Source organism: Pararge aegeria, chromosome 22 (assembly GCF_905163445.1).
Source record: "Pararge aegeria chromosome 22, ilParAegt1.1, whole genome shotgun sequence".
Taxonomy (NCBI): Eukaryota; Metazoa; Arthropoda; class Insecta; order Lepidoptera; family Nymphalidae; genus Pararge; species Pararge aegeria.
In genome coordinates, this window is record NC_053201.1 from 4,145,212 (window position 1) to 4,158,879 (window position 13,668).

Consider the following 13,668-nt stretch of genomic DNA (forward strand, 5'->3'; position numbering starts at 1 on the left):
CGTTGGGGTCCCAAGGTGCTGGAATGGCAGCCCCGCACTAGTAAGCGCAGCGTTGGCCAACCTCCAACGAGGTGGACAGACGACATTAAGCGCGTCGCAGGTAGCCGGATAAAACCGGCACAATACCGTGGAATTTGGAACTCCCCACAAAAGACCTATGTCCAGCAATGGACGTCTATCGGTTGATATGATGATCATGATGATGCACATAGGTTTGAAAAGTTACAAGTCTGGCGTCAACCTCGGTCATCCCGAATACGAGGCTGAAGTGTTATTTATTACACTGTCCCTTAATAAGTAAGTTTTTTACCATGTAACATCTTGGTGACTTGCGGCGTGATGTTGATCTCAGCGAGCTGTTCGCGGCTAGTGGCGTGGTAGCAGCGCAGCTGAGCCGCGTTGTGCAGTGACAACCAGATGGAGCCACCCGCCACGGCCATGTGACTGATGGGTTTCGTTTCTGAACTGATTTGGAATGTTTCGTCCACCTGCAACCAAAAATTGTACTCTATAAGTTTAATAACCAATAAGTCATTAGATTGTTTTATGTTGGGGAGGGGAGGGGGTTGTTTCGCATTAGATTCGAAAACAAACCTGATATTAACATGATAGATAATAATCGACGAGATAGATAGGTACTTCGTAATATTTATGTTGTTCATAAATCTCTCAACAAAACCAGATCTATTCTTTTCTATAAAGAACATTGTAAAACAAACTGTCAACTTCGTTTTGTTGAGAGGTTTGTACAACAGAATTGACTAAATGTTTTGATAGCTCTAGTAGTCAGACAATAGTATCATCATGAAATAAACAGTAGAGCGTAGCATATGCAGAGACGTTGTACTTCAGAATTTTTTTCACAATGATTCAACGTTACAATTCTTTTATTTCTTCATGATTAAGAAAATTATTTATTTATTTTAAAAGATTACTTTTCAAAGAACTAGTCCCCAAAAAAATGTTATCAAAATCAGTTCAGTTATTCGGTTATTTAAAAAATATGTCATTCAATTAAGTGAAGATTTTTATTTTTATTTAAATCGATAGACAAATATTTTCTTTTATACTATTAAGAAAAAAAATGTAATTCAAAATATAGTTTATAATTTTTTAGGGTTATCCAATGAAATCTAATCCAAACCAATTTATAACGATCCGATTCGACCGACGCGACGGCGCTGGACTCAGAAAGCAGAACTTAATGCGCCTATCGGCCGTCATCGTCGTTAATTATTTATAATTTTAGTACCGGGGTAAACGGAAGTACAAAGAGACGCCTATCCCCATTATCACCTACCTGCAAAGATTGCGGGTTTATGATTTTGATGGAGGAATGAGTGGCACACCATAGCTTGCCCTCTGACAGTAGCATACTGCTCACGGGACTTGACCCCGTCCCCACGGGAATAGTTGAGCGCTCCGTCCATGAACTGTCTGAAAATGTTGAAAAACAAATATTTTATGAACTTCAAATCATAACCTTTTGCAACACTTTCCGGTCTGGGCTAACATTCAAACTCCTACACTACTACTCCTTTTCTGCCATCCGCAGCGTATTAACGTCACACTCCAGGACATGGGCCTAGAGTCTCATAGGAGAGACGATTTTAGAGCATACCACCACATTTTTCCAAGGCGGGTTTGTAGGCCATAACGATTTTTACGACAGTTAACTGATAATAGGCGAGGCTGACGGCTTTACGTTCTCTACGAGGCACGAGGGCTGACACCACCAACATAACGTAACTCCGGGTACCGAAAATTCTTTAATACAAAATACACAACACCTTACATAATATAGCCCGACTCAGGATTCGTACCCAGGACCTCGTGTCCCATAGTTCTTTATTGAGCTACATTTATTCTCAAATTCGACAGAACTCTCCGTTTCGAAGTCATTTCAAGACTTATAACAGATTAATCAACCTTTTAAGTGTTTACCTACTTCTTCTACCAAAACAAAACATCTATGTTCACAGGTTAACATCGGCATAGTTTTCATATTTTGGAACAATATTCTTCAATATTAGGAGGCTAACTAGTATGACTCTAAGCAGTTGTGATACTGCTGAGTCTCTTATTTCAGAATTTTAATCACTATTTTAAGAAGGTTAAGGTCTGCCTTATTAAACTGTAATTTTGATAGAATACTGCTTTAAGCAATGGTAGTAAGCCTCCTAAATTAATCTTAAGAGTTTCAATTTGACTGAAGATAAAACCAGGAGTTCATAAAACAACTGTGTATAATTACCGATGTCTCGACAGTACACCACAAGATCTCCATTACCAAGTGCAACAAACACTTTTCCCTCCACGAAACTGTAAAAACAATGGTTTTAATTTTACAATAACAATTTAAGCCAACTTTATTGGGGTTTTATTAAGAAATCTACTTACACAATGGAATGCACTCCAGAATTATGCTGCAACTTGATTTTGTTTTTCTTAATTCGTATGTTATCTAAGCAATTGTATACGTGTATGCAACCGTCTTCAGTGCCGAGCCACATCGTAGGCTGATTGGCTGAAGTCGCACTGTCTTCTGATGACTGTCGACTAGCAGGTGATGAGAGCGTGCCTAGATTATAAAAATATAAATAGACTCATAGATTGGACCAACACAAATAAATCATCCTTAATAAGCAGTATTTTGCAATATTTGATATTGACGAACAACTGGCAATTTGTAATATTCAAAATTCAAATTCTAATTCTAATTCAAAATTACATTGACCTCGGACGTACGTAACGTCAGAGCAGCTAAGATCTTTAAGATGCCTATATCCAATTATTATTATTGATAATCCAACCAACTATAACTCTATAGATAATCATACGACTGATTAAATTTTTATAATTAAAATATCACTATTTTGTTTCTCATATAACTACACCTCTTGAGTTGATAAATTAAAAAAAGTAGTGGAATACTGTACAACTAATAGTAATTTACTGAAACAGGTTTGATAAAGCAAGGTTAAAAGATTAACAGGTAAACAGTGTTATAATTTATATAAAAACAATACTCATACCAGCCATTATGCGTCCAGGAACTAAGTAGCATTAAAACAGTAGAACACAATGTTTAGGTGATAAGTGTTAGTAAATGAACAATGTGCTGTGTGCGATCAGGGATCATCGAGGAATTAGTAAGTAAATCAACAAATGTAAAAATTATTTAACTAGAGATAATTGAACTTCTACGTCAATTAGGTGGAAATGAAGGATATGATTAACTAACTTAACTAGACACAAAGAAATTAAAATCAATACAATTAAAGTATGCGAAAGATACACTCTATTAATATGTGCGTAACAGTTACTAAGTAGTAAGATTAATTTCAAAATTATGGGTACATAATATGGGAAACGACAATCTAATAAATTTAGGTGTACCTAAAAACATCTCACCAGAAGTGATTCCCATCGCCTGCTTATCCACAGCCGGATTTGAATTGGATTTCATTACTGGATGCACTGGAATATTTTGACCTGTGTGTGGGGTGCTAAGACTCTTGCTGTGGTTTGGCGTGAGGGTAGCTCGGTGGTTGCCAAGGCTGGAGGTTAGACTGGAGTGGAGACGGAGGCTTGCAGATTCTTGACTCCGTTCGGAAAGGGCGTCTTGATTTTCTGATGTCGATGATCCATCGTCCTCATCATCACTTGATGATGAACTGTTAAATTATAATTATTAAAGCTGTTAATGTTTTACTAAGAGATTTCGAATAGACCTAGTTTAAAGCACTTTGAAACGTCAAGTTCACCAGATAAGTTCAAATATTTATGTTATTTATGTTATGTTATGTTTACAAATATTTTTCTGATAAACACCTATCTTGATAGCTACTCTTGCTTTGATATTGGCTGATTTTATTTTATAAATCTTAAGCCATATTTCAGAAATAATTTAAACAAATAAACAAACCTATCTAGTCGGATGTTCTTGCAGCTTTCATCAGGATTCGATATACTAATGCCAGGTTTTGATGATCCGGTGATGTTCAATGAGCTTGTACTTCTGTAAATAAGAAATAATATATTTAAAGTAAACTGAAATGAAGGTAACCGAAATGAAGTTTATATAAAAATAAAAATAAAAATCAGTTGTCGGGATTGCAATCCTTTTTTACTACCTACAGAAATTAAGTTTGCAAATCGTATGTTATAAGACTTCTTAGATTCATTTGTCAGCCAAGCATTTCCAAGTATTTTCTAAAGCGTATGTGTTAACTTCATTTGATAATTTGTCTAATTTCTTAATCAATGCTCTTATACCGGATTTAAATATTACTCAATTTCAATTCCCCGTATAACTCCGGCATTCCCACATTATATTTCTGCACTGTGAAATTTATAATTTATTTATTTTTTAAATTTATATATAATATATTTGTTTATAAGTTTTTTATTTTAAATGTTTTTAGTTTAGTTTGATCTTAGTAAAAAGTCCATATTTTATTATAATATAGTTTTTTCAGTTACAACGTGAAATATTTATTCATACCTATATTACAACGCAATTTACTATAACGCGAAACCAATCTACCTCGTTATAGGGGATAATTTTAGGTAAGTTTTTACTTTTCAAGCATGATTACAGCAGTACGTGTCATTGGTTTCATACATGCATAAGTAATATATGTTTAATCGGTTTAGTTTTCTTGTTATCATATATTTTTGTAGAATATAGTATCTTACGGTATATCCAATGTTTGTTGTCTGGTGAGCGCTGGAGCGGGTGGTACACAGGCAACACACAGAATCCTAGCGTTACAAACACCGTTGCAAGAAGTGACTTGAGGTTTTGGAGACAATGTGAGAACGCAAACTTGACCGACGTATCCGTCACTGTTGCAAACCTGAAATAAAAGGTGATGCTAAGTCTTCCTTACACTGCTAGACCTAAATATTTTTTATTCTTTTATTCTAGTACAAGTTAAACGTTGACTGCAATTTTACCTGCTTACTCTACTGATCTGCTGTGTACGCGACATCTTGATTGCACGTCTTTGTAACTAGCGTGGTGACTTGCCATGGCCAAAACCTCCAAATAGACAGAAGTTGGGCCAAGGAAGACAACAAAAAATAAGCGGTGAACCCACTGACCCAATGTTACGTCAGTATGTGAACTACTAATTTTAAAAGACAATTCAATTGATATTGTACCCAAACATCAGGAGACTGTCCCTTAGGAGGAAGTGTTGGAGCAGCGCAGGTAAACTGCAATCCAGCACGAGTCTTCCGTATCGGAACTGGTGACAAGAATTCTGGAGCTGGTCTTTCTTGACCATAGACACCTGAAATGAAAATTCGCAGTGTTAATGGTCTCACAAAAAAACTTGGTTATAAGATCGATAGGCAGAGATTTTCAAGCTCATCAGTTGTAAATAAATATATATTTATTATACATATATATATATATATATACAACAGACAGTATACTACGAGAATACGAGAATACAACAGTTGTGTATTCTCGTAGTATATCTATAGTAGTAGTTTCCTCGTACATTTTCATAGGACACATTTAATTCAGAAATACTTACATAGTTTTTGTTTCGTCTCATTTATCAGTTCCTCCCAACTACTCCTCTTTTCGGTTTTAGGGAATATTATGGTGAGGCTCTCAGGGCCACTCCTAAAAATACATTTTTTTTTCTTTAGAATGACTAATTAAATGAGTAGTTAATAAGTAGGTTAAATTAATAAGAAGATATATAACAATAAAATTAACCAAAAACTTCGCCATATAAAACTGATATAAAAAATAAACAACTGTATCGCAATAAATGCCTTCCACTGCAATAATTAGGAAGGTGTGCATAAAGATTTCAAATCTAACTAACACTTATTTAAACAACAACCAAAATGGATGTATACTGGGGTAATAAAAACAGCAATATCTTTCATAAACATTCGCAGCGTCAATTTGTATACTAACAAAATTTATATAAATATGCAAAATAATCATTTTAAAATAAGAATGCTCTATTCAATAATAATTATTTTTTGTAAAAATATTTTTAAGATTGGTAACCTACCATCAGGAAATAACACTGCGTAGCAAAGAATTCAGAGGTCTGTACAAAAAGAAGACTCATTTTTACATTGTTCTTCAGCAATGCTTATATGCACTTTGAATAAAGATTATATACTTACGAAGTATTTACACTTATTTCCATATAGCATAATTGCGTATCACTATTTTGCCTCTCTGATAACTGCCGATTTACATTGTGCAACATTTCCCTGACCGTTTCCTCCAGATGTAAGTGTTGAGTGTGTAATGCAGCTACATGTTCTGATATTTGTGTAAGGGTATTCACGTCTGCGGTTAGTGTTTCTACTTCGTGCATTATTCGTCTTAGATTTTCGTCTTTGGCTGAAATTTATACATTTTGATATAAAGGAAATACAGTATTTTATACTGTATTTCCTTACTATAATATTAATAGGAATGGTATGTTTTATGGTTTTCCCTTTGAACACGCAGAGATAGAACTACGGATTAAATTTACTTGGCTTTCTTGGGCTACTTTTTATACGAATGCTAATCTCATTTGAATAGCGCATAGTGACCTATTTATCAAAAATTGGCTGAACTGATTTCTAAATTTTTTATGATTTATATGTTGAAATATTATACACAGTATAAATTTTATTTTAAAGGACCCCGATAACGTACTGCGAAAGTGAGTTAATTGTTAATTATATCTTTTAGGAAAGAAGAATGTTTTAACAAAATAGTTAAGGAAATTGAGACTTTTCGCAAGTAGAATCGTATAACTCATGAACTCTTAATTACTGTTAGGAACAATGTTATTTTACCTTTAACAATTTCTAAATCAGCTAATGATATTCTAGTCAAAAGTTTGTACTTATTTCCTTCCATTTGACTCGCTATACTACTTTGGTAAGTGCTGGAACAGAATAAAATAATGCATAAGTAACTGGGCTCGATTCAAAACAAAACTCATAGTAAACATCTTATGAAAGTAAATCTTCACGGAGATGAATACGCTACGGTGGATGTGTAGCGTCACACGAAATGACCGTATACGCAACGATCACATCCGCAGTAGGCTTAGTGTCCGTTACATTGGAGATAAGTTGCAGAAAGATGGAATGGTAATGTTGCACGGAGTCCGCAAATTTACGTATTTAACCGATGCCTCAACATCGCAGTCCTCCTAAAACTTACGGCCACCAAGGAAGCACTGGCTAGACATAGTGAACGCAGATTTGAGAGCCAAATAATCGGATGCTCATGACCGGCCACAGTAGGCTACAATATGCCGGAAAGCGTACTCCACTTAATGGGATAACATTTAGTCAAAAGGAAGAGTAAAACTTACGGAATGGGTTTCTTTATAGTTCCTGTCCTTCTCTTGACACTTGTTATCAAAAGAGTATCATTAAACAGGAATAGAGCTCTATCTTTATTAGTTCCCTGAGCTGAGGGCATAGTGACCATTTCGTGTCTAATAAACATTCTATCTGCAGTCACCAAATTCGATAGACCCTCGATCATTTGCTCCAGTTCTCTTAAAGATTGCTGCTGTTGTTCAAGCTCTAGACTTTCTCTTTCAGTACAGTTAATAAGTTCTAATAGATCGTGTATTTGCTTCTGCGCTTCGACTAGCAGTTTGTGGTCTGGATGTGATGGATCTGAAATAATAAATATTAAAAAAAATTATAACTTCGGACATAGCTCAGCAATTTATCTAGCAGAAGTGGTAATGGGCGAGGCAGATAGCTCAGACAACTGGTCGACGTTTGTGTAGTGCTGGAAGGATTTTTTTTTGAAACCTATCGCCTATCAACAGAGCAACACTTCGCAGGCTATGCGAGAGACACGTACTACAAAGTGCTACCTTGTGTCAATCGATCGGTGGCGTAGGTGTTAAGCCTCATGCGCCTACAATTACACCGGCAACCACACGCTTCAAATTGGAGCACGGCTGCTATGACGAAATAAGCAAAATAGTAGTACTTCTCCGGACGGGCTCTGTCACGATAAACTCTACTACTACTAAAGCCCGTGTTAGCCCCAAACATTAAGATGCAGTGTTAGTAGACCTACTAAGTGGACTGAAGTCATCAAACGAGTCCCAGAGAGCTGTTAAGTACAAGCTACACGACTTCGATGAGTTAAAATACCTCTAAAAGACTCAGGTCCGACCGAGAAGGTGCAATGTTTGAAATTATGATGGTTTCTTTTGAGAAGAGCAGATATTTGGGAAGGGAAGATATAGATTATGCTTATAAGATAATTATGTACCTGTATGTTTGATCAGCCTCTGTATAAGCAGTTTGTAGCTCGGGAATTTCTGTACGGGCTTTATGAGAAGATTGTCTAGTGACAGTTTTCCCTTGTGATCCCTTGCCATGGCGTCGAGGAATTTTGCAAATGCTGGTCTCGAAGCCGCCGACGATTTTATTGTTTCTTTCGCTTTCTTCAAATTGTTTATGAAGGACATGTAGGTGTCCATTACGGTGGGTTTCGTAAACTGAAATATAAAAAAAAAATTTATAATTAAAAACATATATTCATAATACCTACCCATATAACAGGATAAAAGTTAAATGTTATGCTATTTAAAATTATAAAGAAATCTATATTATATATATTTATATTTATCCATCCATACCATACCCAGAATTTTGGTTATATCTTATTTGTGTTTTTTTAAAGATCTAATTTCAGTGCCATTTAGGTAGCATCAAACATGATGTCCTATTTAAATTAGTAGCCTTGACGACAGAATCTTTAAATTAAAAAAATTTAAAAAAACTTCGAGTTGTAATCTAAATACATGAGTACAGTAGAAATATGAATGGTATTTTTATGATGATACTTATTATCTTGATATCTTAAATTATCGTACAGTTCACTATCTACCCTAAAATGCTTTGTGGGTCTAGGGTCTAGTTGCGAGGTCTTGAGCTTTATCTCCGGGTTGGGCCAATAAATAGTATTGGATTATTCTATCGAGAAATAATCTTCTTTGAACCCGCTCGGAGTTAGGAAATTGGCGGTCATTCACCCCCGTGCCTCGGAGAGCACGTTATGCTGTCGGTGCTGCATTTGATCCCTTTTGTGCCGGAGCTTCCGTCCCATCGAACTATGAGAGTAAGGGAGCAGAGATTGCACCTGTGTTTGTGCACATACTTGTGAACAATAATATTTCCCGCATAGTTGGATAATCTTCTTAGAGATTGACCACTGTGGCTGAAATCGGCCAGGGAAAACTGGATTCTATGATATTTTTATCAACGCTTAATTTGTTTAGACTATAAAATCATGATTGATTTACCACATCTAAGAAAACATCTCCAATTTTCTGCTGCAGGTCCCATTGTTCCAGTCTCCGCCTCAACTGCTCCAGGAAAACTTGGTGCACGTTCAAAATGGCCGGCACCTGGTAGAATATCTCGTCCACCACAAACGCGTCGAGGAGTCCAGAATTTTCCGGGCTTTTAAGTGGATGAAGGTATTTCTGGAAAGAAAAATCATAATATTTATTTGAATGTTAATTTTGTTAGCCACATAAAAATCAATGATATTTCAAATACATTTATTTCATCCCTAAATATAAATTCCAACCCTGACCATCTATGCTACCTAGCTCTACCAATAACAACAGTACATAAAAGTAGCGTTTGCCGGCAGTAGCAGAAGAACTTTTTGTTCCGAGCACGTCCGAAGTTGAAGCAAGTGATATTTAATTACTTAAAAGGCAGATAACTTAAAAAGTTAGAGGTGCGCGCTGGGATTCGATCTCGCCCCCGAAAATTGGTTAAGTCCTACTCACTGCAGCTTTGGAAATCTGCATAAATAACAATCAAAACATTGTGTTGTGAGTTGCTGAGTGATGTCTAAAGGCAGGATGCCTTTAAACATCACACATCAACCTAACCTAACAAAGGGGTTTTTGAATCTAATAAATGTCACAAAGATGACAAAAGAACACCGTGACTGAAAATGGATGGACGTTTATCACTTCAGAAATGCATTAGGTGACGATACGTTTCGGGGTGACCTTCGATGCGAGGTAATATTGGGGGTAATTTAGGGTAATACAATAAACGGTGCCCAAACCGCTAAGTGCCGCGGTGGGGCGGAGATTTAACGAGCAATAGCGGTTAAGGATATCGGCTAAATTCGAACATAAATAGGTAGCTTAGCGTTTTTGTTATCTATGTATACTTTGGTTTTTTAAAGTGAAACGAAAATGCGTCACGATAAAGAAACGAACACATAAATGTGGTGATAATATCGATTTAATATGTCACGATAATAACATATTATATGTAAAGGATTAAGTCGGCGGAGAGAATGAGATAGAATACACATTTAGTTTTTGCTACAATGGAAACTGAATCCTTAATATGTAATATAATTGTTTACATAAAAATATGAAATAAAAGTAATCTAGTTATCCAGCAGGGGCTTTCTGAAATTCTATTGTCTGGAACTTAATTCGAATGTATTCTACGTTTATAAAACAAAAATCAGAAGTACAGGATTTCTGACTCTACAAGGAGTAGAATTAGGTCCATATTACTTTGGCGATACAGAAATGATACGCGAGAATGACTGTAAGATCGCAGTGAAGGGCTAATTTGTAGTGGAATCAAAAAACGTATTATTCATATAGTTAAATTAATGAATAAAAAACCTAAATACGTTTTCTTCATGTAAGAGAGAATAGGTTTAGTGCAGGAACCAGCGCCATTAGAGATCCGGATAACGCAATAAACACTCCCCGCGCCGCTAAGTGCCGTAGTTGAGCGGAAAATTTGCTCGCGTTTGCGGTCAGGGATGCCACATGCATTCCGTTTACAATACCAAACTTGTTGTCTGGTGGCTGCAGGAGAAACGCCGCGGAGAAACAAATTGGAGGAGATTTAATAATCTTTAAGATTAGCCTGCCAGTATCTTATATTTCAGTCAATGGCTAACTTTTATTAAGAAGCATTTAAGAACAGAGTGTTAAAAAAATAAAATTGGGAAAGGAACTATTAAAATAATCGAAAAAATATTCTGTTTAGGAATTTCCAGCGCTTATTATCTTTAACTAGCGTACCCAACCCGCTTCGCCGAGCTAGATTTTGCTTTATTTTATTGAAACAATAAACTTACATTATTAATTTTTTAATTTAAGTCTCATAATATATTAAATCATTTACTTCTCTCCGTATACATTCTCTTCTATTCTCTTCTCGAGCGGGTGAAGATCATTATCTATACCCATGTACACCCAACAATAGAATATCATCATAGTAAATAAAAGCTGTATTTGACAGTTTGACAGTTCAAAAATAGGAGTTCTCCGATCGTCACCAAACTTTACAGGATTAGTTGCTAGGTCAATCCGGAGGTTCATTGAAATTGGTCCAGCCGTTTCGGAGCCCATACGGAACATACCCACACACTTTCTCTTTCATATTATCTTTAATAGAAGTCGTCTATAATAAAATTATGATTCAAGGGTGTCGTGTGTGTGTTGTAGTGCACGTGGTCGCAGGAAGTGTTCCTGATGTACCTCGCATGCCCTGTAAAGGGTTGCTCTGTTATAGGAAGCGGTTTTCAAAATACACCAGCAAAGCTAGCACGGGCAGGAGATAAAAATTATATCCCCCGATTATATCCCCTCACAAGGGATATAATTAACGTGTCCGTCTGTCAAAGCACGTGAACATGAAATAGGAGAAGTTTACTTCGTTTATATAATTTGGATCCTATTTCCACTTGTGCGCCAGTGCTCTGAGAGTTTAAATAACTGTGGGAGAAGATACATTTTTCATCCTTTCCTCCCATGAGATTTATTGTCTCATGCTAGCCGTGCAAGTGGGCCATCTACTTGGCCATCTTCTTGCACCGTCAATTACAACAACAGTAAATTTGTTACTTATCTTATAATGTAAACAATCTTCTTGTAACTTTTAATGTAAAGTTTACTTTCAAATTGTTATGAAAATAATAAAAACACACCATTCTCAGTATATTGTGTGTATATTCATATCATCGCACTTGTTTTTGGCTTCTCGTACAAAGTAGTGGAAATGGAACCACTAAGGTGCTACTTTGTCTGTTCATGGTCGATTATTTCCCTAATTCTTAAAGTAATCGTAAATTTGGAGTAGTTATATACTTATTTAAGCGGTCACAGCCAACTGGTTTTGACTTCGGGTTTACTTTCAGGTGAGTTCGAATCCCGGCAGTGGGCAGCGACCCTGCTTTCTGAGTCCAAGGCCGTGGGTTCGATTCCCACAACTGGAAAATGTTTGTGTGATGAGCATTAAGTTTTTTTCAGTGCCTGGGTGTTTATATGTATTTTCTAAGTATTTATGTATATATAAATCATAAAAATATTCATCAGTCATCTTAGTACCCATAACACAAGCTACGCTTACTTTGGGGCTAGGCGGCGATGTGTGTATTGTCGTAGTATATTTATTTATTTATTTAACTTTACTGTTATGTGCGTTTTAAGAAATTAAAATATCACTTGCTTCAATGGTGAAGGAAAACATCGTTACGAAACCTGCATGCCTGAGTGTTGCCTATAATGTTCTCAAAGGTGTGTGGAGTCACCAATCTGCACTGGGCCAGCGTGGTGGACTACGGCCGAAACCCTTCTCAATGTGGGAGGAGACCCATGCTCTGTAATGAGTCAGTAATGGATTGATATGATGAACGAAGAACCTTATAGGACGATATAGCCGGCAAAAAACGTCCTCAACCAAAATGCATGGAGTAAGATTTTCATTTGTATTTGCTCTAGGACGGTGTCTAATGTCTACGTGATAACTTTGATTATTATAATTTCAGTTTGCAATTATTTCTATATCGTTCGATAATTACACCGTCTGGTATTATAAAATAAAATTTTTAGGTAATTTTCCATTTTTCTATAAAAAAAAATCGTATAAAAAAATGTTTAACCGAATCTTTCCTCGCGACTAGAACTTGAAATTAAACCTATTAAATAAATTTAAAAACGTGTGATGTTATGGGACACCAGATTGAAACGAAGTAACTTACCTATTACACAAAAAAAATATAAAAGGTAAGTTAACTAGTAACTCACAGATTCCAATAAAAGTTTTAGTTTAGCGAAGCATACTCAGCAATAATTCTGCATTCTAAAGTCAGTCAGTCTCCTGAGAATGCTCCAATGAATACTGAATACAGAGGGAATTTTTTTATGTATTTTATTTTACACCAGAAAAAAAAATACAGAAGGCGGTCTTAAGCATTTTCTACCAGCATACATTTATAATAATGGTCTATAAAAATTGAAGAAATTATAAACTGCACTATACAGATTTGCCTAGTTTTTGCGGATTATAGCAACTGTTGTCCGCGTATTTCATTCTCATTTATTACAAATCCCGTAGGTCCTTTTGTTTTCCTGGAACAAAAAGTCGGTACTTTCTGTTTTTTTCAAATAAAACTGTGCCAGAATTCAAGTTGATTTGTTGGTAAGAGCGTAAAGTGAGGACAAAGAAAGAAACAAACCCACTTTCTCATTTATAATAAAGTTAGGAAGTTAGGATGTCTGCTTTGTGAAACGTGAAAGGTAGCGTAGCTATAAACGTGTCAATTATAATAAGGAAAGTTCTCGAAAGCACCCAGCCCTGATGTTTCATTGGGTG

At 35.9% G+C, this 13,668-nt stretch overlaps 1 protein-coding gene across 2 annotated transcripts in view; it reads right to left on the reverse strand.

Moving 5' to 3' along the window:
• Nucleotides 1-13,668, reverse strand: part of LOC120633618 (rho guanine nucleotide exchange factor 17) — a 141,274-nt gene that overhangs the window by 3,837 nt on the left and 123,769 nt on the right. Inside the window, exons 5-18 of one of the 2 annotated variants that reach the window (XM_039903868.1) lie at nt 9,321-9,503; nt 8,285-8,513; nt 7,359-7,671; nt 6,832-6,923; nt 6,163-6,385; nt 5,550-5,641; nt 5,170-5,300; nt 4,702-4,862; nt 3,929-4,021; nt 3,415-3,677; nt 2,401-2,581; nt 2,255-2,322; nt 1,301-1,437; nt 311-488 (exon numbers count right to left, since the gene is read on the reverse strand). In XM_039903868.1, coding sequence (XP_039759802.1) covers nt 311-488; nt 1,301-1,437; nt 2,255-2,322; nt 2,401-2,581; nt 3,415-3,677; nt 3,929-4,021; nt 4,702-4,862; nt 5,170-5,300; nt 5,550-5,641; nt 6,163-6,385; nt 6,832-6,923; nt 7,359-7,671; nt 8,285-8,513; nt 9,321-9,503 — 2,344 coding nt within the window. Of the gene's footprint in view, nt 1-310; nt 489-1,300; nt 1,438-2,254; nt 2,323-2,400; nt 2,582-3,399; nt 3,678-3,928; nt 4,022-4,701; nt 4,863-5,169; nt 5,301-5,549; nt 5,642-6,162; nt 6,386-6,831; nt 6,924-7,358; nt 7,672-8,284; nt 8,514-9,320; nt 9,504-13,668 lie in introns of both variants that reach the window. The other variant, XM_039903867.1, reaches the window with a different exon arrangement.